This window comes from Aspergillus multicolor (assembly GCF_047715735.1).
Source record: "Aspergillus multicolor strain CBS 133.54 unplaced genomic scaffold BDW74scaffold_39, whole genome shotgun sequence".
NCBI classification, from domain to species: Eukaryota; Fungi; Ascomycota; class Eurotiomycetes; order Eurotiales; family Aspergillaceae; genus Aspergillus; species Aspergillus multicolor.
This window is the reverse complement of record NW_027395990.1, coordinates 57497-81842: the sequence shown is the minus strand read 5'-3', so window position 1 is coordinate 81842 and position 24346 is coordinate 57497. Positions and strand designations below refer to the sequence as shown.

At 52.5% G+C, this 24346-nt stretch overlaps 9 protein-coding genes and 1 non-coding gene across 10 annotated transcripts; 6 read left to right on the top strand and 4 right to left on the bottom strand.

Annotated features, from left to right (window-relative positions):
• Positions 1 to 106: 106 nt before the first annotated feature.
• hsp88 (Hsp70 chaperone Hsp88) lies at positions 107 to 3450 on the top strand. Its single transcript, XM_073725884.1, has 5 exons — positions 107 to 496; positions 575 to 606; positions 667 to 2107; positions 2160 to 2462; positions 2517 to 3450. Exons 1-5 carry the CDS (start codon positions 422 to 424, stop codon positions 2832 to 2834), a joined length of 2169 nt encoding a protein of 722 aa, XP_073579025.1. The 5' UTR covers positions 107 to 421; the 3' UTR covers positions 2835 to 3450.
• Positions 3451 to 4008: 558 nt separating this feature from the next.
• Positions 4009 to 4099, top strand: BDW74DRAFT_t199. The gene has a single exon. It is a non-coding gene; the product is annotated as a tRNA-Ile (tRNA).
• Positions 4100 to 4453: 354 nt separating this feature from the next.
• Positions 4454 to 6238, top strand: BDW74DRAFT_162050 (putative mannosylphosphate transferase (Mnn4)). The gene is made up of 4 exons (XM_073725883.1): positions 4454 to 4652; positions 4766 to 5384; positions 5434 to 5861; positions 5909 to 6238. The coding sequence occupies exons 2-4, from the start codon at positions 4998 to 5000 to the stop codon at positions 6024 to 6026; spliced, it is 933 nt and encodes a 310-aa protein (XP_073579024.1). The 5' UTR covers positions 4454 to 4652; positions 4766 to 4997; the 3' UTR covers positions 6027 to 6238.
• Positions 6239 to 6379: 141 nt separating this feature from the next.
• Positions 6380 to 7489, top strand: BDW74DRAFT_188313 (putative zinc metalloproteinase; the record flags this gene model as incomplete). The annotated part of the gene is made up of 1 exon (XM_073731692.1): positions 6380 to 7489. Exon 1 carries the CDS (start codon positions 6449 to 6451, stop codon positions 7487 to 7489), a length of 1041 nt encoding a protein of 346 aa, XP_073579023.1. The 5' UTR covers positions 6380 to 6448.
• A 9-nt stretch (positions 7490 to 7498) lies between these two features.
• Positions 7499 to 9086, bottom strand: kat1 (putative 3-ketoacyl-CoA ketothiolase (Kat1)). Its single transcript, XM_073725882.1, has 2 exons — positions 8892 to 9086; positions 7499 to 8817 (listed from the first exon to the last, which is right to left on the bottom strand). Exons 1-2 carry the CDS (start codon positions 8957 to 8959, stop codon positions 7632 to 7634), a joined length of 1254 nt encoding a protein of 417 aa, XP_073579022.1. The 5' UTR covers positions 8960 to 9086; the 3' UTR covers positions 7499 to 7631.
• A 2394-nt stretch (positions 9087 to 11480) lies between these two features.
• BDW74DRAFT_182844 (uncharacterized protein) lies at positions 11481 to 11925 on the bottom strand (the record flags this gene model as incomplete). Its single annotated transcript, XM_073730363.1, has 3 exons — positions 11481 to 11510; positions 11559 to 11586; positions 11648 to 11925. The coding sequence occupies 3 exons, from the start codon at positions 11923 to 11925 to the stop codon at positions 11481 to 11483; spliced, it is 336 nt and encodes a 111-aa protein (XP_073579021.1).
• Positions 11926 to 12554: 629 nt separating this feature from the next.
• On the bottom strand, positions 12555 to 14030 carry BDW74DRAFT_96143 (TMEM53 family protein). The gene has a single exon (XM_073734172.1). It carries the CDS (start codon positions 13786 to 13788, stop codon positions 12841 to 12843), a length of 948 nt encoding a protein of 315 aa, XP_073579020.1. The 5' UTR covers positions 13789 to 14030; the 3' UTR covers positions 12555 to 12840.
• Positions 14031 to 16834: 2804 nt separating this feature from the next.
• Positions 16835 to 17831, bottom strand: BDW74DRAFT_162041 (uncharacterized protein). Its single transcript, XM_073725881.1, has one exon. The coding sequence runs from the start codon at positions 17733 to 17735 to the stop codon at positions 17532 to 17534; it is 204 nt and encodes a 67-aa protein (XP_073579019.1). The 5' UTR covers positions 17736 to 17831; the 3' UTR covers positions 16835 to 17531.
• Positions 17832 to 18373: 542 nt separating this feature from the next.
• veA (sexual development activator VeA) lies at positions 18374 to 21473 on the top strand. Its single transcript, XM_073725880.1, has 3 exons — positions 18374 to 19008; positions 19073 to 19269; positions 19325 to 21473. The coding sequence occupies exons 2-3, from the start codon at positions 19104 to 19106 to the stop codon at positions 20929 to 20931; spliced, it is 1773 nt and encodes a 590-aa protein (XP_073579018.1). The 5' UTR covers positions 18374 to 19008; positions 19073 to 19103; the 3' UTR covers positions 20932 to 21473.
• Positions 21474 to 22922: 1449 nt separating this feature from the next.
• On the top strand, positions 22923 to 24277 carry BDW74DRAFT_162037 (putative nuclear RNA binding protein). The gene has a single exon (XM_073725879.1). The coding sequence runs from the start codon at positions 22996 to 22998 to the stop codon at positions 24181 to 24183; it is 1188 nt and encodes a 395-aa protein (XP_073579017.1). The 5' UTR covers positions 22923 to 22995; the 3' UTR covers positions 24184 to 24277.
• The last annotated feature ends 69 nt before the right edge of the window (positions 24278 to 24346 follow it).

Genomic DNA, 24346 nt, shown 5'->3' with positions numbered 1-24346 from the left:
CGGTCAGGAGGGGTGTCTAGCAACAGCCAGAAGGTTCGATGGGCATCGGCCAAGGCACTGAGGCTGCACAAAGACAATTTGTCCTAGACTTTTCGCCCAAATATATCTGTCTTTTGCAAACTCACATACATTATTAGACATCATATCTGAATTCTCGATTTCGAGTTGACCAGCACATATACCTGCGAACCTTAGAAGTGGACCAGGAAAAAAGTCTTGACCGCTTGACGACCCAAAACAACCCACGTTGACGGCCCTAGCCACACCTCCGGATACCTAAGAACGCTGCTCGAGTGGCGCCGCTGCTGCAAATTATTACTATCACGCATCCTCCCCTCTCACCTCTCACTCTCTTCTCCATCTCCCTCCCGATCCCCCCTCCCACCATCTATCCTCCCCCGCATATCAGATCCCCGTCACAATGTCTGTCGTCGGTATTGATTTCGGTGCTCAAAGCACCAAGATTGGTGTTGCCCGTAACAAGGGTATTGACATTGTGCGTATCTCCGCCCCGCCGCTCATTTTTACAGAGTTCCCCTCCAAGTTCGAGGCTAACATGATGTCAATCAAATAGATCGCCAACGAAGTTTCCAACCGTCAGACACCGTATGTTTTCCATTCTTTCTTTTCGCGTTCACTCCGAGGCTAACATTTTTTTCCGATCAGTTCCCTTGTTGGATTCAGCGCTAGAAGCAGACACATCGGTGAAGCCGCGAAGACACAAGAAACCTCCAACCTCAAGAACACTGTTGGCAACCTTAAGCGTCTGATCGGTCGCGCCTTCAGCGACCCTGAGATTGCGCTCGAGCAGGAATTCAGCGTCGCGCAGCTCTGTGACGTCAATGGCCAGGCTGGTGTCGAGGTTAGCTACCTGGGCAAGAAGGAGAAGTTCTCCGCCATCCAGCTGGTCGCCATGTACCTGACCAAGATCCGCGACATCACCTCGAAAGAACTGAAACTTCCCGTCACAGATGTCACCATCAGTGTTCCCGCTTGGTTCACCGACATCCAGCGCCGCGCTATGCTCGATGCTGGTGACCTCGCTGGCCTCAAGGTTCTCCGATTGATCAACGACACCACCGCTACCGCTCTTGGATACGGTATCACCAAGCTTGACCTCCCCGGTCCCGAGGAGAAGCCCAGGAGGGTCATGTTTGTCGACATCGGTTACAGTGACTATACTGCTAGCATTGTCGAGTTCCGCAAGGGTGAGCTCAATGTCAAGGCCACTGCCTGCGACCGTCACTTCGGTGGTCGTAACTTCGACAAGGCCCTGACCGAGCACTTTGCCGATGAGTTCAAGGAGAAGTTCAAGATCGACATCCGCACCAACCCCAAGGCTTGGGCCCGTACCATCGTCGCTGCCGAGAAGCTCAAGAAGATTCTGTCTGCCAACACTGCTGCTCCCATGAGCATCGAGTCTCTCATGGAGGACGTTGATGTTCGCGCGATGGTCAAGCGTGAAGAGCTGGAGGAGATGGTTAAGCCTCTGTTGGACCGCGTCACCGTTCCTCTGGAGCAGGCCCTTGCCGAGGCCAAGCTCAAGCCTGAGGATATCGACTTCGTCGAGATGGTGGGTGGGTGCACTCGTGTCCCCGCCATCAAGGATGCTGTCAACAAGTTCTTCGGCAAGAACCTTTCCTTCACCCTTAACCAGGATGAGGCCATTGCCCGTGGATGTGCTTTCAGCTGCGCCATCCTCTCCCCCGTTTTCCGTGTCCGTGACTTTTCCGTTCACGATATCGTCTCCTACCCCATCGAGTTCACCTGGGAGCAGTCTCCCGACATCCCCGATGAGGACACCAGCCTAACCGTCTTCAACAAGGGCAACGTTATGCCCTCAACCAAGATCCTCACTTTCTATCGCAAGCAGCCCTTCGACCTCGAGGCTCGCTACGCCAACCCTGAGGCTCTCCCTGGCAAGGTCAACCCCTGGGTTGGACGCTTCTCCGTCAAGGGCGTCAAGGCTGATGCCAACGATGACTTCATGATCTGCAAGCTCAAGGCTAGACTGAACCTGCACGGTATCCTCAACCTTGAATCTGGATACTACGTCGAGGACGTCGAAGTTGAGGAGCCCGTCGAGGACGAGAAGAAGGAGGGTGATGTAAGTTAACGAAACCGGATCTCGTTTAGTTATTATACTGACAATCTGCTAGGCTATGGACACCGATGCCGCCGAGCAGCCCAAGAAGACCCGCAAGGTCAAGAAGCAGGTCCGCAAGGGCGACCTCCCCATCTCCACTGGCACTGCCCAGCTTGAGCAGTCTCTGAAGGACACCTGGCAAGAGCGCGAGAACTCCATGTACATGGAGGACAAGCTGATTGCCGAGACCGATGAGAAGAAGAACGAGCTTGAGGGTACCATCTATGAGATGCGTGATAAGATCGACGGTGTCTACGCCGAGTTCGCTAGTGAAGAGGAGAAGGACAAGCTGCGATCTAAGCTGACAGATCTCGAGGTATGCTTTCCATTGACAGATTATTATCTCCGACAAAAGGCTAACATGACACAGGACTGGCTCTACGAGGATGGCGAGGACGCTACCAAGTCCGTCTACGTTGCCAAGCTTGATGAGATTCGCTTCGTTGCTGGTCCCATCATTCAGCGCCACCGTGAGAAGCTTGAGGCTGAGCGCCAGGCTGCTCAGAAGGTCGCCGAGGAGGAGGCTGCCAAGAAGCGCGCTGAGGAAGAAGCCAAGCGCAAGGCTGAGGAAGAGGCCAAGAAGGCCGCTGAAGAAGCTAAGAAGGCTGAGAACCCCGACGCTGAAATGAAGGATGCTCCTACCGAGGGCGAGGCTGCCCCCGAGGCTGTCGAGGCCGACAAGCAGTAAACGGACCATCGAATATATCCCATTTCTTGAGTCATTGAGATGTTAATCGCGATGGATTCACTCAATCTTTGTCGAATTACCCTTTATACCTTTTTTCCACTCCATGAAACGACGGCAGTAGAACGATTTTCATTTTATCTGTTTTGTTGATGAAGCTTTATTTATACGAGATGCTGTGTGGTTGGGTCAAGCCACGGCTTGCTTCAGACATGCATCGTGATGACGAGATGGAAGGATTAGATATCAGGCATGTGGATAGACCGTTGGCGACGAAAAGTTTATAGGTTCGCTAATTCTAGAGGATTTAATACCACTTGCATACCCATACTCTTGATTTGTTCAGGAGTGGTTCGCCCAGCTCGGGTTTTCTTCATGCACTTCGATTGCCCGTAGGCCTTCTAGGAGAAGCATGGTCTACTAATGACAGGCCTTGCATCGCGACTGCGAAGAATTCCGTGAAGTCTCTAGTTGTATGTATATCATCTGATAGCTCACCGTATTCTCCGTCAATAATGCTTGCTCTATAATCTGCATTTGCTCCTGACCGTTGCGCCATAGAGCAGTTGACGTGACTTCCAAAATATATATTTTGACGATGAAAATTGCACTGGTTCTCCTGCCATAAACCCTATGTGCTCACAGCCAGGCCCAATGTAGAATTGCATCACCTATACCCGAACCTGATCCCAATTCAACGCTCACAGGGTAAGATTTGCCCCTTCCGCAATTCCCGAGCCCTAATCTCGCCTGGAAAAGGGCGAGCCCGCGACAGAGTCTGTAACACCTTCCGGGAGCTGAAGTACCAGTCCTGTCACTGTTTGCTTTCTATCCCTGCGACAAGTATACCTGTCAACGAATACTTCCCTTCTCGGCAAGTGCAAACCTCAACGCGGCCCTTTTCTCACATCCACTTCGCGACTCTGAGCCGCGTTGGAAAATTTTTCAGTGCGGATCGCTGGCACTGGCCAGCGACGCAGTGACCCGACCGCAACCGCAAAGATGAGCAAATTAACAACTTTTCTTACATGGCCATGGCATACAGCCGGCTCACATGCCTATGCCTGAAGCATTGAGCATGACTGCACTGCTCCCGTGATCGAGGCCACCTTCGAAGGGTAGGTCTTGGACATTGTCACGGTAATAAGGCAATCCTGGCGAAACACGAATGTCTTCTGGTCCCGTAGCTTAGTCGGTTAAAGCGTCAAGCTTATAACTTTCTCAAGAGGGAGTCTTGGCGATCGCGAGTTCGATCCTCGCCGGGACCAGTCTTTTTTGCTCCCCATTTTTGTATCTTTCTTTTATTCTCCACTACACTGGCAAAATAACGCTTTACACAATGTGTGTGATAAGCCCGATACCTACACAGGAATACTCTCTAGATAGTTGTGCTTAGAACGCCAAAACGCGTACTTAAAAGCCTTACACGGGGGTAAAAGTGGGGAAGACGGAAGAGGTAGGCTGGCACGCGAGCCAGCAAATTATGACGATCAGGATAAGAAGGATGCAAGGTTCTCAATCCGGTGGACCCTGAATTGTATACCCTCGAGTCTCTCATCTGCTGGCCGCGGGCTCTGTATAGGCAATACAGTAATTCTAGTAATGCATGCCAATGCGGCCATGGTCCATCCACGGGGAGTCATACGTGGAAAGTTAATAATTGCGTAGCCTAGAAAGAACAATCAATTTAGCTGAAGGTCAGTTCCTGAACCCCTTCTCCCCAGTGGAGCCCTCCAGCTTGGACCAGAGATTGGCAGGAGACCTCGGTTTCCAGCGGTCTTGACGTCCCTTTTTCTGCTGTTTGCCCTGTCAGTCGGTCAGGTCAGTCCAACTAACCCCTCATGCTCCTCCCCTGTCAATCCTCCGTCGTCTCCTCCTATCTCAACGCTCTCCAATCTCCTCTCGTTGTCTCATTCTTATTTCATTCAATCCAGGCCTTCTATCTCTGTCGCCAGCCTTCGTTCAAGGCGATTCAAGCCGGCCTTGCTATCCGAGAGCCTATCTTGCAGCAATTTTCTCGACTCGGCCCATCGCCAGATTCTATCTTTAGGCTTCATCTTTATCAGCGCGGACTATAAAATCCCCACTCTCTTTTATAGCAGCATGCAAATGAGAACGTGACGACCCTATAACTTGCCTAAAACCTACAACCCCTTCCGACTCGACATGAACCCCCGGGGTTTACTGGCTTTGGCCAGTTCAACCTGGATCGCAACGGCCCTAGCTCTCCCGAATCCTTTCTCGAACAGCACATCAAAAGCCAAAGTCCACGGCAGTGTCCTCGGTGCCGCCGTCAATCAGAACGACCCTGTATACCTCTGGAACACGTATGGTCTGAATACGACGGAGGAGTACAAGTACTTCCAGGAGCCAGGGAATGATGAGATCAACGCCCACTACGACTCACGATTCTTTAAAGAGCCGGTACCGAAGGAGCAGCGCTCGCAGGTTCTGACGCACATCATCCACTCGTACTTCGAGTTCTTCAACGGCCACAAATTGGAGACTTGGCTTGCCCATGGGACATTGCTTGGATGGTGGTGGAATGGCAGGGTATGCGCTTCCCTCTCCTGTCTAATATGCGTCTGTCTCACAGTTATAGATTATGCCCTGGGACTGGGATATCGACACTCAGGTCTCCGAAGCCACGCTCTTCCGGCTCGCCGACGAGTTCAACGGCACGATTGCCGAGTTCAACACCACAAATCCCGACGCGCAACACTCCTACCTCCTGGACGTCAATCCGTGGGCGCGGCAACGTGACCGCGGCAAAGGGCTGAATATCATCGACGCTCGGTGGATCGACATGCAGACTGGCCTCTACATCGACATCACGGGTCTAAGCCAACTGAACAAGGAGAAGCCGAATGAGTGGGGGTGCAAGAACAACCACAACTACCTAATGAGTGATATATACCCGCTGCGCGGCTCGTTCTTCGAAGGCGTGGCGGCCAAGGTTCCTTACCGCTACGAGGGTGTCCTGATCGACGAATATAGCCGAAAGGCGCTGACAGAGACGCATTACAACCAGTCAGTACTTCGCTCGATAGTGAATGGATGAAAGCTAACAGGCGCAGTCATACTTGGAACGGGACACTCGAGGAATGGATTTCCGACGAGGTGATCGAAGCCGAAAAGGAGAAGGAGAAGGTGAAGGAGAAAGAAGCTGACAAGGACGATCGTCAGTACGAGTAGTTTTCTTTGTCTGTTCTGTTCTACTTATAATCGCATGTGTACCGTCACGTTGACCGTCACGTTGGCGCCAGTGCCGTCTGTATAATATGGGTATGGAGTTCCGGGACAGGAGTTAGGGCTGGGTTGCATTGCTTGGGATTTATTGATCTATTCTTACAGCTAGGTTATTAATATACCATTGATATGCGGGCTTTTATACCCGTACTCATAGATACTCCGTGCTGTTTACTCCGTATACTCTTTCAGGAGAATTATCTCCGTACAATCTCCGGCTGACTAACCCAGCGTGGAAAGGGATCGAAGATCGGATTCATCATCATCGCCTCTGCCTGCCTGCTCTCACCCTCTATAAGACCATATCGCCTGCGCCCGTTGCGCCATCCGAGCCTCAACCCACCTCAGCGCAACGTGCAATCGGAAACATGGCTGATCAAACACAACTAACGCTCACAATCCACCACCGCGGCACCGCCCACCCCCTCACGCTCCCCGCAGACGCAACGCTCCAAGACCTCGCAACAACCCTCGCCTCAACCTTCCACATCCCCCTCGAAAACCAGAAGCTCCTGATCGCCCCGAAGCCAGGCATGCAACGCGCCCCCTTTGCCCTAACCCCGCTATCTCAACTCGTCCTACTCGACAGCCCAAAACTCAAAATCACCCTCCTCGGCACACCCGCAACGGAAATCGAGAGCCTAAACACCCAAGGCCTAGAAACCCGCCGACGAGAAGAGAAGCGCGCCGCGGCGCAGGCCGAAGCACGCGCACATTCTCGAACATCCACACCAACCCGATCATCAAGCGGCATCCACACCCTAAGCAGCACAGCAAGCAGCAACAACTACACCTTCCACGCCCTAAAACCCCTCCCATACCTGCCCAACCCGTCCAAAAGCCTGCACTTCCTCACGCGCCTGCGCGACGACCCCGGCATCAAATCCGCCATGGCAAAGCACCGCTTCTCCGTGCCGCTGCTGACAGAAATGGACCCGGCCGAACACACAACCTCGGAATCTCGAACACTGGGCCTAAACAGGAATAAGGGCGAGGTTATTGAGCTCCGTCTCCGCACGGACGCCTACGACGGGTATCGCGATTACCGCACGATCCGGAAGACGCTGTGCCATGAGCTTGCGCACTGCGTGCATAGTGACCATGATCGGGACTTCTGGGATCTCACGAAGCAGATTGAGGGGGAGGTTGAGAGGGGCGATTATAAGAGTGGGGGGCGCATGGCTGGGGGTGATGAGTTCTATAACCCTGGTGATTGGGAGGTTGAGAGGGAGGGTGGGCATGTTTGTGATGGAGGTGGGGTTGTGGGGAGTTCGCAGGTTCTTGGGGGTGGGAGTGGGAGTGGCAGTCGAGTTGGTGGTGGTACTGGGGGGATGAGGGAGGTTCTGGCGAGAGCGGCGGAGGAGAGGGCGAGACGCGCGAGAGAGGAGAAGAGGGATGGGTCTTCTTGATTCTCTTGGTGATACCATCGTCTGCTATTTGTATCTATCTTTAGCGTTATACCCATACCCAGCTGAACACAGGATTTTGGACATCATGAACAACGTGATATTGACAACTATCCAAAATATACAATGACGAACAGCGTGATCATTAAGACTGCTCATTAACAAACAACCCAGCCATCCCCTGACCAGTGCCAATACACATGCTCGTAACCAGCACCTTCGCCTTCGTCCTCCGCGCCTCACTCAAAATAGTCGCAATCTGTCTCGCACCCGTTGCACCAAGCGGGTGTCCCAGCGCAATAGCACCACCCCTAGGGTTAACCTTCGCATGATCCAATCCCAGCTTCTCAACACAGTAAACCGCCATCGACGCAAACGCCTCGTTAATCTCATAGATATCCACATCATCCTTGTCGATGTTGAACTTGCTAAGCAACTTGGGAATCGCAGCCGTAGGCCCAATACCCATAACACGGGGCGGAACACCAGCAACCGTCGCACCGACGAACTTCGCCAGAATAGGCTGACCCAATTCAATTGCCTTGCTTCGACGCATGAGCAAGACTGCCGCAGCGCCGTCGGTAACCTGGCTCGAGTTGCCGCCGGTACTCCTATCGCCGAAATCCGGGAACGCGGGGCGGATCTTGGACAGGGATTCGACGGTCGTGCCGTAGCGCACGCCATCGTCCTTGGAAAGCGTCACGGACTTCTCTTCGCCGGTTTTGGGGTCCTTGATGCGCGTCGTAATTGGCACAATCTCGTCATCGAACCAGCCTGCCTTCTGTGCGGTCTCGGCCCGCTTAAATGACTCCGCCGCATAGACATCCTGCTGCGCCCGGCTGATGTTGAAGTCCTTGCCGACATTCTCACTCGTCTGGCCCATGGGCTGCATGCAATCCGCAGCCTCCTGGTTCTGCAGAACCTCGCTGTTAAACGGCTTATTCAATCGATCTCCACCCTGCGACATGAGCTCCGCGCCAACCGCAACACCAACATCGATAGCGCCGAGGGAGATCTGGTTCGCGATATCCTGGACGGCCTTGAGGCCCGAGGAGCAGAAGCGGTTCACCGAGGATGCACCGGCCGTATGCGGGATTCCGGCGGCGAGAGAGGCGGCGCGGACAAGGTATGCAGCCTTTCCGTCGTTGACGTTGCCGAGACAAACATCTTCGATTTGGGCAGGGTCGATTTGGGACTTGGCGATTACTTCTTTCAGCAGGGCGTAGACGAGGTAGTCGAGTTCCGTGTCTTTGAAGCCGCCCTTTCGGGCTTTTGTGAGCGGGGTGCGGAGCGAGAGGGTTATTACAACGTCGTCGGGGTTTTTCTGCGAGCTGTGAAGGTATGGAAGTTAGTTATCTTGTTCTGCGTGCTGGTAAAGAGCGAGTATGCGGAGGTGGCGACTTACATAGCGGCGACGCCCTTGTTTCCGGGGCGGAGGTGGGAGAGGATAGAGTTGAGGCGTTCGGCGGCCATTTTCTGATACCTTCTTGGATGATTAGGTGTTGTAGTTGATGAAATAGAGAGCGAGTAAAGGTTTAGAGAGGAGAAAGAAAGATGGTGTGAAACAAAGATGAGGAGTTACCTCTTGATGATGGTCCGAGATCTGGGGCCGAAGGGAAGCCGAGGCATTTTCTAATCGCGACGTTATCCGAGGGGCGAATCAGATAACAGTTTGATTAGACCCCACGAGCTGATAGTTTAACACCAAGAGACCGAAGAATGAATTCTGGAATAGTGGTTGATACTATTTAGAGAGTTTGATAATCTATAGCTGTGGGTATCTCTGTACATGGCCATCCGAGGATTCGTTGGCATTGTAATCAACGACTGCCGTACATCCATACAATCCTATACAGACTCTCCCAATAAGTATCAGTGTTTATGTACGTATATAGCACCAGGCAGTAGCATATCTGGGTGCAGACATATACCGAAGACATATTTGTATGTAAGTGATGTCGGCGTCAGTCCCTTTGGACAGTTCTGATCCCGCCCTTCCAAATCTCGAACTCCACTTCGTTCTCAAATTCGGACTGTTCAGGCACAGGGCCGCCGGCCCATGGAGAAAAGACCAGCTTCAAGGTACGCTGGATTGTATGTTCAATGAGCTGAGGTGGTGACGAATATGAGGTTTTGGGTGCATGTCTTGGAGCTGCTGGAGCAGGAGGGGTACTTGATCGAGTTGAAATCTCATCGAAACGGGGAGCCGCGTGCAATGCAGGCTCAGTACTGGGTGGTTCGCATTCCTCGCCCATGTTAGGGTCAAGAATAACTGGCCGGGAATACTTCTTTAGGGCAATTCGGCATGCAATCTGGGTGGTCCAAACGAGCCCTAATGTCGGAGTCTTGAGGACAGGGCGCTGAAGACCAGGGTAGGCGCTCTCCACTGAAGGTTGAGCAGTGTCTCCCCACCCAGTAAAGAAGCGTTGTTGATGCTGTAGGCTAAGAATCTCATTTCGCATCGGGTTGCCCACGAGGTATGACCCATCAAAGTGCGGTTGGTCGTCTTGCGTGGACGAAGGCGATGTTGATGACAGGTTCGACGTAGAATGGAGAATGGCGAGGTTATGTTGGTTCAGCTCAACACTCCCCGGCTCTGATGGCCGCATTCGAGACCGAGGCAACGCGGCGGCCTCACGGTCCAGCCCGGACTTAGAATCTTGTGCTTGCTGTGCGGCGGGAGAAAACCTCGAGATCTGATTACCAGGTGCTCGAGCAAAAGGTAAGGGGGCGTCTCCCTCAAATCGATCTGAGACTTGATTGGCGACGACAACGGCGATGTCTTCGCTGGCGGCCAAGTTACGCAGCATCTGGCCTAGTTTGGCGAGTTCTCCGGAGCGGCTCGACAGGCCCGATAAGTCGTGGGAAGTATGCTCGGCTCGGTAGTTGGAGGTAATAGAATCAATAACGACGAGGCCGACATTGAACCGCTTGATAGCAACGGGGAGCTGGTAGTTCAGGATGTGGTCCTGGCTCTCAAGGTCCATTGCATTGATGGAAAGGATCCTCTCCAGTGAAGGGGCATCGTCACGCGAAAGACTCGATAGATCCGGATGAGACTCGATAACCTGAGAAAGCCGATTCGTGGCAAGCGGAGCCTCCGTAGAGATATAGATCGCGCTTCGGCCTGCACCTCGAGGTGGTGGAAGCTGCACGGCCAGCAACAGACCAAGCAGAAACTGCGTCTTGCCGCTCCCGCTACAGTGCATCAGCCACACTCATCCGTATTTCACCAAGTCATATATACCTTTCGCCCGTCACTTCTGTCACATATCCAGTTGCGATCCCTCCATTCAACAAGGTATCCAAGGTGGGGTCAAGGGTGCTGATCGTGCACCATCGCGACAGGTCGAGTTTAGTCCGCGGGCCTGCAATCAATGGCAAATCGGGGCCGGAGCTGCCATTAGGTTGTTCCTGCTCGGGGCGGGGGGCTTCTTCGAATCCGATATCTTGGAGCAGGGCTTTGATGACTTCGTTGGCTAAACGGCGGACATCTGCGGGAGGCACGTGGGCGCGTTTCGCGATTTCGAGAGTATCCAGCGAGATGAGGTCGACTGTGTTGATTCGGCTTCGTTCAAGGGGTGGGATGATGTGCGAATACCACTTTATCGAGAAATCAGGGAGGATGGATAGAAGATCCATGGAAGGGAGGCATGGAGTGGACAAGAAGTTGAAGTTGGAGAAATCGGAGAAGTCGCGGGCATTCGATGTGGGGAAGAGCAATCGCGCATCGCTTGTTCCTCATATCACACTGTCCTGGGCTCCATAAGCTCATAACGTGTTCAATTTATAAAGCATCCTCGCAGAAATGTGGTTTATTCCACGAAAGCAACACCGTAGCTTACTTTCGGTGCGAGCTAGACTAATGTTGCATGGCAGGGACGTGCAACAATATATTTCCGGCCGGATCCTGAATTCTCACAGCATAATAATCACAACTCAAACCCATCGAAATATCATGAACAACCTAGGTCCGTCTTCTTTCGTAAAAACTCTAAGTCTCGGATTCAGACCTGTACATGTCCTAATCAGTGAACATAGCACGAGATACATCCATGAGCGGATGTCTTACCTCAGTCACCCACTCCCTTGATGCGGACCTAGATATCCAACAGCTTTAGCATTTACACCAGCAGTGAGGTGCAAAAGAAAGTCACATACCAATTCTTGAACATCATCTGCCCCTTGTCCTCGATGGACTGGTAGACTTCGACTAAGGTGCAGTTTTCCTCCTGGAGGATCTTCTCATATACACTCCAGAGGGCATCAAGGAAGGTAGGCACCTCCTCTGGCTCCAGGTCCACAGTTACCTGGAGTGAGACGCCGGCATAATCGTGGGAAATTTCCGGAGTCTTCGTAATGGGGCTCAGAGTGACAAAAAGACAATGGCCGAATTGGAAGGTTGAAGCAATTAAGGAATACCTGGGCTCAGATGTCATTTAGGTACTGCGTACGGGCATTTTGTAAGAAGACATGATGGCGCCCACTGGAGAGTAAAATTCATAGATAGCTTCAGAGCCACGCAAGATCAATAGCTATCTATTCCTATACGCTTCAATTACACATCCAATCTCAAATTGAAGGTCCATCAGAAGACGATTGGCTGATAATTGGTTGACTCCAACGGAAGGCCTCCAATGCTATTCCACTTGCATCTCATATGCGCCGTACGTTTGGGAATTGTGTGACCTATGGTGCACTTTCGACCGGAAGGTCGGGGACTGGCGAGTGTCTGACTATGATCATGTTTTCGATGACTTAGAGGAGAGGAAAGCTCAGGATCAGCCCCAAGCAGAAGACGCGGCTCCTCCTGTAAAGCATAGAAGCGGGAAAATGAAGCAAATGGCCCCTTTGTATCTAGATGCACAGTATATGTCCATCCATATATAAGCCTTCCGAGGTCATTGTCTTCTGCAGCCATAAGAATCTCACCACTCAATGCTACCGGTGAGCTTCCCGTAGGAAATGCATATGTACTTCTGCGCTTGCTCCCTTCTACGGTAGTAGAATGACCCTGGCAAATGTTCCAAGTGGTCAGTTAGGCTAGGTATGAGGTACCGGAGGCGGAGACTGTCTTCATAGGACGTAGGTAATGGTCAATGGAGACCTCAAGCATTTGATCGCCGGGCAAGATTCCATCTGCCCGTAGGGAGGCCTGGAAGAGATTAATCAGACTATGGCCATCATCATGTATGTTACTTCTGCTGCTATACTCTATGACGATGGGAGAGGAAGGCCTGCTTGAATTTTTCGAAGCCGTGAAATTGAAAGAGTACTTGATTGACGCAGGGCATAGTATCTTAGAAAGCTGTGCCACAAACGTAGTACATATCTTATGATTAAGGCACGTTCAATTATAATCTGCTCTCCCGAATACCCTTTGGAATATTCAGCGCAACCTCTGCCTCGCCCTTGACCACGTCCGCCGGGACATTAGTGTTAACAATCTGCTCCCAGAATTGCTGAATAGCACCCCAATAGCGCTTCTCATCTTCAACGATCAAAGCACAATGCGGGCTCTTATGAAATACAACACTAGAGACGTTATATCCTCGGACGGTTGCGTCGTCGAGATGAGCCTGCACCTCTTCCCAGTGGATCGTCTCATCCGCTTTTGAGAAGAGATACAGCCGCGGTACACGAGCAGAGATCACCAGACTATCGTTCAACTGTTTCTGCATCTTGCTGATGGAGCTTGTGATGCCTAGAGTCTGAAGCCCGGTTATTACACCTATTGTGGGAAACAGCAGCATTTTGCTCATCAAATGAATAGGCAGAGACGCTGGCGGCAGGGAGTATACGCTGGCTTGATAGTTGCGCATGAAAGTTGTATCTCCCGGGCAGCTGTCGAAGACAATTCCCTGCAAAGGAAGTCTGCGGATGCCGCTTGGGTGCCTGGGATTCTGCATGGAGAGAATCAATTGGATGGCGGTATTGCTGCCACCGTGAGAGAATATGTGCAAAAGCACCGCGTTAGAGTTTTTGTCGATATTGCCCGCGTCTGGCCCTAGAATGCTGCGGATGACTTTCCGTGCCGGCTGCAATCGAGATCGGATAGCGCTGAACGAGCGAACCGTGATATCGATCATGTCGGTCATGATGAGAAGAATGGCGGAGCCTGGGAAGATTTGACGGTGGTAGCCCACGTACTTGCTTATCCGTCGAGGCGTTGCACCGCCCAACCAGGTGCACATGACGATGAGCGCTGGATATCCATGACGAGTGGTGCGATGGTCAGTCATGGGCGGCTGGTATAACCAGATGTTTTCGCCAGCAGGCTCCAAGGGATATAGAGGGTTCATTTTTGGTGTCGGATGTGGCTGTGATACTAACCAAAGAGTATGGATGGAACGAAGATGGAGAAGGCCAGGTCGCAAAATAATGAAATGGAAGAAAAGGCCAGAGAACTCATACGATATTATTGGTTGAGATGTGCATCTTGTGCTCAATCACACATATGCGGCTCTGACATGCAAGGTTGGTGAGGCGGAATCGAAGCCCGGTTGCCAGCGAAGAAGTGACAAATATGATAACTCAAACCATCGCACTATGTTCTTCGAAGGATTTGAGAAAGTAGCACGCGTTGGTGAGCAGTCAGGACAGTCCGTTTCCCGAGAACATCCAATGCGCAAAGATTTTAATGAAGGAGAAGCCGGCCATGGACGCCTCTGGTATTTGTCAACGGAAAAGCATAAGCCTACCCCTCATTCCCCACCAACCTGGAGGGTGAGATTCCGGGGCAAGCCAGGACTCCAATTCCCAATTCTCCGAGCTGGTTGGTGCACCTCATAGTTGTGACTGGCCTTTCCTGAGATGTAAATAAAGTTCTTCTTTGTTGCCAAGATATAAATAGCAGAGCGGGCATGAATCATGCATCGAGGATTTGCGGTGCCGGCAATTCTCGTCTAGCGGAACGGAAAGACGCAGGATTTGGAATGTTGTACGGCTATACTTCGGAGACTTGGGAATAGGCACGGACTCGGAGATCCTCGATCTGAATCTGAGTGTACTGACAAGATCTTGGTTCGTCGTCGAATTCTTGGGAGGAGGCTGTCCCAAGTGGGCGGATATGGCGAAAGGATGATGATTCTCTGGGATAGCGGACCGGACCCTGACGGCGATCATTGGTATTGCGAGCAGCGACGATCCTGCGTAGAATTTGTCATGTTGGATCGCGTTCTTGTCGGGAAGTTCCCAAGGTTGTTATCTGTATATTTGTCAGATCTCTCAAGGTGCCTTGCTTCTAGAACTCTACACATCTGCCTGCCATTTGAGACTGGGTGTTCACTCGGTGATCAAAGCTACCAAAAGTTTGCGAACGACCACAGCGTAATATCCAGTTTACTGCCCTGTAGGACTCGGCTCTAGAAACCGGCTCGCTCGACGAGTTGTCGCGTCGGTGTGCCGAATGAAGGCTGAGGGACAGACGCTTAATTATGTACTCCAGACTTGCCCCGCGTTACACCAAAAATTGAGCTTGATATCTGCGGAGTCGATCTGCATCCATTGGAAATTATCCTCCGGTCTTGAAAAACTGTTGCAAATATCAATCATTTTTCCAACCTCGCATGCGACCCCTTGTTGAGATCAGTTCCAAGGTACATGGATGTATGTAGTTACTCCGTACTCCGTAGGCTTCATCCCGGCAAACAGTCTGGAAGAAGATCATCGGTCCACTGTCGACCACGCAGCATGATCATCAAGGCCAGACCCAAGGGAATTGCGGGAAAAACAAGGACGCTGACGGCACTGGCCGCTGAGGAGTGCGCCCGATAACGCACAAATAAGATCCTGACTTCCAAGAGACTGTGAGAGGCTGAGAGCCCACTGCGTAGCACAAAGAGTGGGCACTTTTTTGCGCCCCTTGCTGTAAGCAGATTGTGTAGGACAAGTGCGACACTGACCTGCTCCGGTGAGATAGCCGAGCCTGCTAAGGTTGCCTACTCAGTACGGAGTAAAGTTTGGGCAAGCCGCCTCACGAAGCGGGGAGTCTTGAATTCGTGCTGCGGAGTATCGCTGTACATATTTGGGAGCTGAGGAAGGTTACTCCGATTTGCGTGTGAGGCACCGTGCCACACAATCGGGGGGGCTTCAACGGTCCAAGCGCATGATGAGCGACCCTGCCGCAGCAGCTGTCAGACCCCGAGTCTCGGAGAGACAGTCAGATGAAGAAAATAAGAAAGACAAGAGTGCGCCCAGACTCTGCCCAGGCCCTAAGCTCAAGGCTGGGTAGGTGACCCGGGCTGGCATTCGACGCATCAGCAGCAACGGTTGCCAAAAACAGCCATATCTTTGCGAGGCTGTCGAATCAGGAGGGCGAGTGCAGGTAGTTGCCTGATAGATCATATTCTCCATATCACATCGCGGCCCGCTTGAAGGGAGTAACGGCGGCTAGAGCACTTGGGGCTAGAGGACGCAGCCCGTCTGTCTGGACTTTGTGAGGAGTCATGTAACCACCGAAGTTGCACAGCCTGCTGGTTCCGACTCAGATTGGAAACCTGGAGAAATTATGCTGGAGCCTGGATATATAGGCAGTGTGATGCACACTTGGAGGGTAAAACTCATCTCTTGGGCCAGCCGTGTAACCGGGTTCTGGCCCGGCCACTCAAAAGGACTTTCCAATCTCCCTGCCTAGCATGGATGTTCTGAATCAACCAGAATGAGTCCTCGTCGGAAGGCACGGATTATGCAGGAGAGACGCGATCGATGCGCAGTGCATTCATTGCCCCAACATTAATATGAAGCCGGCCATTCGGATCGCTCGCAGCATGCAGGGCTCTTGACGCTAAACATGGAGTTGGCTCGGCTAGAGGGCTCTAGTCTCAGACTCTCAAGGAGGGTGCGTGCGCTGCTCGGTCAATTTGCTCGCCAATACGTGACGACTGTACTGCGTGCGGAGTACAGAAGAAGCAAATCGAAGTCACCGTGTGATCCAGATGCAGTCATGTTCCAACCGTTGAGATTCCAATAGTGTGTCTTCTTCCTGGTGGTAAGACTTGATGTGTGACGACGATCCATGCCGGGTAGATCCGACAACGCGGTTACTGGAAATGGCTTGAGTTGCAGTCCTGCATTATTGAGTCTTGCAGATAGCCTGGATAGCAGAAGTGACAAGGCTTCGTCTCCCCGTCGGGTTCGGGACTGAGCCCTGACTCGGAGGTAGTCCCGGCACACCGTCCAGCTGATTAATTAGAGGAATCCAAGCCCTGGGTTCTGTAACATCCATCGACCATGGATCCAACAGATTGCGGATTGGCGAGAACTGGAGGGATGAGAAGTGCTTCAAGCGATTTCAGGTCCAAGATGACCGACTGGGAGCTATCCACGAGGCCCACCCTGGCCGGTCCGCTCCGAACGAGTGGACCATTCCTGAAGCAGGAGGCTATCTTGGGCTAGCACAGAAGTGTCCAATCATGGCTGTTGGTTAAATCCCGGCCATTTACTTTCGAGTATGTGATCGGCGCCCCGGAGGCCCAGACTTGTCCTTGTCATTCTAGGTGATTGGTGAACTCTTGGTCTGACTCCTGTTGTCCGTGCCCCTGGGCTTGTCTCGTCTTTTGACTGGCGATTTAATCTCGCAAGAAAAAGGAAGCATGCAACCATGGGCATTCCTGTTTGGATATAATTTATCCGCGCCCTGAGGAAGAAGCGCCCTTGTCCTGCGCCGGGCGATCTTGAAGGCTGACAGGGGCTCAAGAAACTTCGGATATTCCGAGAAGTTGGCAAATCCGAGGTGATGATTCAGCTGTTCTCAGCAGGGCGCAAGAACAAAGTCTTGAGCAGCTCTGCCACAGTCGGATTGTCCCATTCCATTGTTCCATTGCTGAGATCTTGGCTGGCAACGTAGCAGTGTTGATAAAGTAATCCTTCAATTTCAGCTTCTCCCGACGTTCTGGCGCAGGAGCTATCGTGAAACTGCCACCGCTTCGTTCTTATTTCCTGCTAGGCTCCCCCAGCCTCACTCTGTGCTTTGTCGCCTTAGCTTGTGGAGCAACTGGAGTCGATACCTGCCGCTATCCTCGGAAGAAGATACGAAATGGGCAACCTAACCTAAAGGCACGCACTGACCACTTCTGAAGGTACCAGACTCTGGGAATGCTCTCGATCCGCCGTCTCGGGTCCGAGAACGAATGTATTTCGGCAGCGAACAACGAAATTGTGCAGTGCTTGCGTAGATCAAAGGTGATCTCGCCCCTTGTGAAAGCAACTTTGGAAGCCCTGCCTCCTTAAGCGACCTCAGCCACGCCATTTTCAGTCAGGAATGGAGGCCAGACCAAGGAACTGCCCAGCCATATGATTAATTGATGGGTAGGACGGCCGATTAGGGTTTCCTTCCGTGTCGCCGGCCCTTGTCAAATCGGCCGGAGGATGCATCTATCGCAATCCTCGAGGCCGTCGTGGAAATTGACTGGTAAAGCGAGTCAAGCGAGCATGACTTGAAGCCACGCTAGTCCTCCTCAGGCATAGCGCGCTCCCGGACCACGCCTAGTCACCCGGCGATGGCCGTCAGCCATTCTCTGTCGGGTTTAGCTTGGAAGCTTACTCTGGCGTCATGCCAACCGCTCATGTCATGGGCGGAACACGGACCTTGCCAAGCCTCTAATAGAGCCCTAGGTGGGGTCTTTTAATCTTGGTGCTCTGCTTAATCGGGAATTATTCTAATTTTCCCTGCTTCTTTTTGCTCCGAGCCCGAAGACCCAAATTCCCAGCGACGAAGCCACGGGCCCACGACGGCGGCCCATCGAACTCTACCGCAGCCCTCGACCCAATCACCGGGCGCCCGTTCCCACCCCCCTTCTCCCCTATCTGCACCCACTGCGCCGGTCGGGAGCCCACCACTTTTCAGGATTCCTTGTTGTGATTCTTCAGGACTTCTTCGCCTGGGAAAGACAACAAAGAACTCGAAAATTACCTCGTAACAGCACGAATCAGAGCTTTAAAGTGAATTCAAAAGAGCTATCGAGCTATCTACCGCAAATCAGGATTCGTCGCAGCTAGGATATTTTGACAGCTGACGTGAAAGAAATTCTGGGGATCTTCGTCTCGGTCAGGTCGATCCATCCCCGGCCGAAGTACTTAATATTCGTTAGTTAAACTTATCTAGCGCCCACCGGTGTCGTTGCGATAGCATAGGTGGTCGTCTTCCTTACACGGCTGACTTTGCCGTTTTTCTGTCCCTCTTTTATCGCTGTCGCCCCCTCTTCACTTGACATCTTGCAGCTCTTCACCCTCCGCGCGATCGCTCGTCCGTCAACCCTCCTCCTCTTCCTTTCCTACCCTCCCGAAAGGGACAAGCCGTGGGCTGCTTATCCCATCCAGCCCATCTTGTCTCTTACTCGACTGCCTCTTTTCTTCCTCCACTCCTCCCCTTCGAGTCGGACTCTCGTTCTACGCAGTATTGTTGCACGTATACCTCGTTGGGTTTCTCAGCGATACTCGCACCTGTCTGTTGTCGCTCTGTTGATTGTGTCGGCTGCCACACCAATCTCTCGAAACGGTAGTCAAGTTGTACAGGCCGATCTGTATGTTGCATCTCTTAATCGCGACTGTGGCTTTAGCTATCCTCCTAATGCAAATTTCGATTAGATTTCTAGAGTTTATCGCATTATCCGTCGAAATGGCTACGCTTCCTGGACCACCGCCGCCGCTCAGCCTCTCGCTCAGCGAGTCCGGCAATACCAATTCTGTTAGCCGAATTACTCGCGAAGGAAAGAGGATCACGTACAAAATGAGCATCATGCAGCAGCCCAAGCGTGCGAGAGCTTGCGGTCAAGGTTCCAAGTGTATGAAAAGAGCACTGAAAGATGCGGAAAGAAGGCTGATTGAGTTGTTGACTAGCGCACACCGACCGCCGCCCTGTTGATCCTCCCCCAGTCATTGAATTAAACATCTACGAGTCGGATCCCCATGACGACAGCCATAAAACCGATATTACATTCGTCTATAACGCTAATTTCTTCCTCTTCGCGACCTTGGAGCCCGAGCGCCCGATGGCACAAGGCAGAATGTCGGCAAATCAAGTCAACAGCCAAGGCTCACCAGTCCTGACGGGTGTACCGGTCGCTGGTGTGGCATACCTGGACAAACCGAACCGAGCTGGATACTTCATCTTTCCTGATCTTTCCGTGCGGAATGAGGGTTCTTACCGATTCAGCTTCCATCTGTTCGAGCAGATTAAAGACCCCAAAGATGCAACCGAAGGAACACATCCTATGCCTGCGCCAGCTTCTGGGAAATTGGGGCCGCCACAGCAGTTCTTGGAATTCAGGCTGGAGGTCATCTCGAACCCTTTCATTGTTTACAGTGCCAAGAAGTTTCCAGGATTGACCACGAGTACGCCCATCAGCCGCATGATTGCGGAGCAGGGTTGCCGTGTCCGCATTCGGCGTGATGTTCGGATGAGACGGCGGGGAGATAAGAGGACGGAGGAGTACGACTTCGACAACGAGCGGGCTTATAATGGTCGCCCTGGCGATCAATACGCCGCACCGGACGCTTATGCGAATGCTCCGGAACGTCCTCGGTCCGCGAGTCTCAGTACAGTCGACCCGTACTCCTATGCCTCTCGCCGTCCGTCAGCAGTGGAGTATGGCCATCCTGTTCCTCAGCCTTACCAGCGCCCCATGGCTTCTACTCCTGTTCCGTCCTCCACGCCGATTCCTCCCCCGATCACGGTGCCAGGCGCAGTCGCACTCCCTCCTTCGACCCCTTCACCAGCTTCCGTTCACGCACCCCCTCCGCCCGCCGCTCATATTGCTGCACATCCGCCGCTACATACTCCGTCATATCAATCGCATTTGTCATTCGGCGCAACACAAACACAGTACCCGGCACCGCCGCTTTCTCACGTCTCGCAACCGACTGCGCCCTCATACCCGTTTTCTCCTCGTTCTTCTATATCACACGGGCGGAACCTATCGATAAGCCAAGAATACGAGCCTTCTTCGATGAACTACCCGCATCCATCCTCACGAGTTCCAACGGACCGCGCGAACTATGCACAGCCACCGCAACCGACGAACCTGCCACCCCTACGGACTATGCAACCGGGTGATGGAAACTACCCACATGAACCACCCAGGATTGCTGGGGGTCAAACATCCTCCCATATGGTCACGCCTCTTCCTCCGATCCAGACACTTCCTGAGTTCCCTTCCACAACGTCTCAACCGTCAAGCAGCATTGGATCCAGCCCGGCGAACGAGAATGGTCCTGTGAAGGGTCTCTGGGATACCAACCAGATGCTGTCGAAACGGACGTACGAGGAGTCGTTTGGCCATGACGATCGGCCATTGCACAACGGAGCGCGGCCTGACAGTGAATATTATCCTGGAGTGCAGCGAAGGCCTTCTTTTGAACGGGTCTCACTCCTTGATGGTCCCGACCAGATGGCGTACAAGCGTGCTAATGGACGAATGGTCTCGAAACCTGCCACCATGCATTGAACAGTTCAAACGGCGTTTATTTATTATACCCCTTGGTGGGCTTCTGGTATAAGGAATGGCGTACTGGCGAAAAGCTCGTTTTCTTCGATTTCATTTTCTTGCGGCCTGAAAATGGTCACTTTGGTTCATATTCCCACGACTTCAGGTCCACATTCTATACCTCCATTCTACTTTTTGAAAACTGTATATGATTCTGCCTTATCTTCTTTCATTTGTACTTTGTCATCTTTGATATATGCCAAGCTGATGTCATCCATTACATCGGCATGACTGGCCCTCTGGGCTTTTTCCCTACTTGGAATTTTCCTACGTCTCGGATTATGATCTAAGCGCACTGTCTCACAGTTATTATGACTGGATAGATATGCACAATACAAGCATGTCCTAAGAGGGTTTAGATATTTTTCATTGCTGAGTCCAATTATACTTGTGATTCTAATTATGATCTCCTAGGAATGAGCCATAGAATGCCTGTGCATAGAAGCAGTCAACAACCTGCATTCCAACGAAGACGATTTGCAATGAATAATGCAATGTATTTCCAGTTTTTAGAAAATCTGAGCAGATAACAACAGAGATTTTTTCTTTGACGTTGACCTGTGCGTCTGTTTATTTCCCGTCTCTGCCGTCTTTGTTCTCTGTCTGTTGCTTGGCGACAGCACCACCAAAACAACAAACAATCGGCCTAACAAAACCCCTCCCCCACGCCCCGTCTCCCAGTGCGGAGGCAGTTTCTCTCCGTTCTCATCCATGCTCTGACTGGTCGCGTTGTAAGATTGAGAAGAGAAGAGAGAAAAAAGCAAGGAGCACGCATCCAATCGGTGCGGACTGCGGAGGTTAGTTTCCATCCATCGCCCTTCAGACGTACCTACGAAAGACCCTGTCCCACTCCCTTGCGCGATCCTGAGACACAGTGACTGACAGTCAATGGTGTAGATGTCTTCCGCTTCGGCCTCCCGAGCCGCCAAGCGAAGCGCCGACATCGAAAACAGCGACGCAGATCACCAGCTCCAGCGCTCTCTCGAGTCAACTTGCCGTTCGCCGGATCCCCGCATTTCCAGCTATTCCTCTCGCTCCCGACACCAAGAATGGAGCTCCAGTCGCCTTAGCGTTGAGTCGGACTTCTCGTCTGAGGTATCTGGTCAGTTTGATGATGCTGAGGAACCGGAGTCTTTGCACCCAGAGTGCAAAGGCTCAAATGCGACTTCGAACAGGTCTCCTTCCTCGTATTCGGTTAAGCGACAACGCTCGAACGACTGGCGACGCCCTCCGGTGGAGAGGGAGGTTGAGACAACAGGACGGAGAGATCAACAGCAGCAGCATGTCTCTGGTGCGCCAAGGCGGTGGTTTGGTCACTACAGTAGGCATGCCTCGCCGGGATCACGATCGCGGTCACCGAGACATGTGCGCCCTGGTCGTCGGTCCCGCTTCGTTGAGGGCCACATGAATGATACTGTGAGCGAGAAACCGCCTAGTATCTTCTTCCCCGACGAAGCGCGCAATGAAGCGACGACTCGCGGCCTGACGAATCGCGGATCAGGAATCTTCCGCTTTGGGAAGACCATTGCGTCCGCGTTCAACCCGTTTGGCAGCTGGAGCATGTCTGATATTTGGAGGGGCTCTCAAACTCAGGAAGGCAACCGGCCGCAGGAGGGCACGGATGATCGGCTCCAGCAGGCACAACTTGCATACGAGGAGCTCAAGCGGGCGGGGTACCAGGGTACTCAGAAAGGAAGCTATATCCAGAGCCTTGGGACCGGGGCGGGCGCCAGCCTTCCGGATAAGACGTGGAAGTCTATCCAGGCGAAGATGGAGTACGGCAGTGGTGGCGGCAGAGGCGTTGGTCAACACTCACGGCAGAGCTCACGGCAGAGTTCTGGCCAAAGTGAGAGTGTCCGTATTTCATCGAGCGGGAACCGTGCGACGATACCGGTCCCTGATTTACGAAAAGCTAAGTCCTCGCTGGCGATTCCTTCCATGAGGAAACAAGACGGAATTTCGTCCTTACTGCAGCATATCGATAACCGTGGCCAGGAAGTTCGGCACCAGAAGTCCCGGAAGGACATGCAGCGGCAGGCGAAGCTCTTGAAGCGAGTCAGTAATCTTGAAGATAAGCTTGAACGGGCAAAGCGAGAGCTACGAGACCTTGCGGGAGAGGAAGATCCATTGCCGCGGGGTAGTCTCAATGAGGAGAGACCGTACCAGCGGAAATTCGTCCCAGGGGCTTTGCCGTCGCTACCGTCAGAAAGGCTGCTGCATGAGGCCGAGAGTACTACCATGGTGCCAGATGCAAACACACTTCAAGTACCCGAGACCGAGGATCAGGCTCAGATACGCATAGACAAAACTCGCCTCAAGTCACCCAAATCGTGGCGCAAACCGTCCGAAACACGTTCTAGTTCTGCACACAGCCCGTCCCGCAAACGCAAGTCCCCGGACCCTGAATCCAGGAAGAAACAGGACCAATCTGATTCGCACGGACAGCCTCTGCCCATCCCACCGGTCTATTCGGAACAATCCCAGGAAAGGAGAGAGACCCAGATTCCAGGTCAAGCAGAGACAGAGACAAACCCAGCACTAGCGGAATCTGACATCAACCAAAAAACACCCTCGCGCAAGCCGAAACTCCCCAAGAACACCCGTAGCGATAGCCCTGGATCTGTGGAGCGGAAACAGGACCAGAGACGTAGCCCTGCCGCTGAGAATAATACCGGTACGTCTCCGAGTGCGGATCGAATGTCACCGTCGGCACCAGCAAGCAGACCGCCCCGATCTACCACTCGCAATCGCTCCGCAACTCCAGTGTTACGAATGAAACGTGGTCGGGGGGATTTACGCTCCACCACATCACCTGGTCATGGTCGTGGTCGCAGCCCCGGCCCTAGCTTCGAGGACAACAAGGAGAACCAACACTACCAACACTTTGAAGGTGGCGAGGATCATCCATTTGACTGTAGCCCTAAGAAATTAGAGCAACAGCCGCCGCAGCAACATGACATCGAGCCGTCTCAGCAGGATGAATCCACAACGCCGAGTTCGAATTCAACTTCTAACAGGAGAAAGGCGCGATATGAGTACATTCCACCCGTGCCTCCGCTCCCCAAAGACCTAGCTGCGACAGCGGCAAAGGTTGATCGTCGTCTGGCTAGGGAGATTGGTAAGAGGAGAGAACAGATGGAGAAAGATGGAATCGCGACTGCACCCATCAGGAAGTCTTCAGGGGGCTTCCAGTGGCCGGAGGAGTTCTTTTGACTATCTATGGAACGGAGTACTTTGGCTTGATATTTGAAGTACATCTGAACTAGACAATGTTGGATCTGGGTGCTTGAAACAATGATGAATTTCTTTAATGATGTCAATCACGAATGCACATGAATGTTATGAACTGGGAATTGAATATACGTTGCTCGTTTTT

Bases quoted from the DNA above. Each gene is read 5' to 3' on its own strand.
- hsp88 (XM_073725884.1), top strand. From the start codon at position 422: ATGTCTGTCGTCGGTATTGATTTCGGTGCTCAAAGCACCAAGATTGGT. The intron at 2,108-2,159 runs GTAAGTTAACGA...ACAATCTGCTAG, and splicing joins ACGAGAAGAAGGAGGGTGAT to GCTATGGACACCGATGCCGC. The intron at 2,463-2,516 runs GTATGCTTTCCA...AACATGACACAG, and splicing joins CTAAGCTGACAGATCTCGAG to GACTGGCTCTACGAGGATGG.
- BDW74DRAFT_162050 (XM_073725883.1), top strand. From the start codon at position 4,998: ATGAACCCCCGGGGTTTACTGGCTTTGGCCAGTTCAACCTGGATCGCA. The intron at 5,385-5,433 runs GTATGCGCTTCC...TCACAGTTATAG, and splicing joins GATGGTGGTGGAATGGCAGG to ATTATGCCCTGGGACTGGGA. The intron at 5,862-5,908 runs GTCAGTACTTCG...TAACAGGCGCAG, and splicing joins ACAGAGACGCATTACAACCA to TCATACTTGGAACGGGACAC.
- kat1 (XM_073725882.1), bottom strand. From the start codon at position 8,959: ATGGCCGCCGAACGCCTCAACTCTATCCTCTCCCACCTCCGCCCCGGA. The intron at 8,818-8,891 runs GTAAGTCGCCAC...ATACCTTCACAG, and splicing joins AACAAGGGCGTCGCCGCTAT to CTCGCAGAAAAACCCCGACG.
- BDW74DRAFT_96143 (XM_073734172.1), bottom strand. From the start codon at position 13,788: ATGAACCCTCTATATCCCTTGGAGCCTGCTGGCGAAAACATCTGGTTA.
- BDW74DRAFT_162041 (XM_073725881.1), bottom strand. From the start codon at position 17,735: ATGGCGTGGCTGAGGTCGCTTAAGGAGGCAGGGCTTCCAAAGTTGCTT.
- veA (XM_073725880.1), top strand. From the start codon at position 19,104: ATGGCTACGCTTCCTGGACCACCGCCGCCGCTCAGCCTCTCGCTCAGC. The intron at 19,270-19,324 runs GTATGAAAAGAG...GTTGTTGACTAG, and splicing joins TTGCGGTCAAGGTTCCAAGT to CGCACACCGACCGCCGCCCT.
- BDW74DRAFT_162037 (XM_073725879.1), top strand. From the start codon at position 22,996: ATGCAGCGGCAGGCGAAGCTCTTGAAGCGAGTCAGTAATCTTGAAGAT.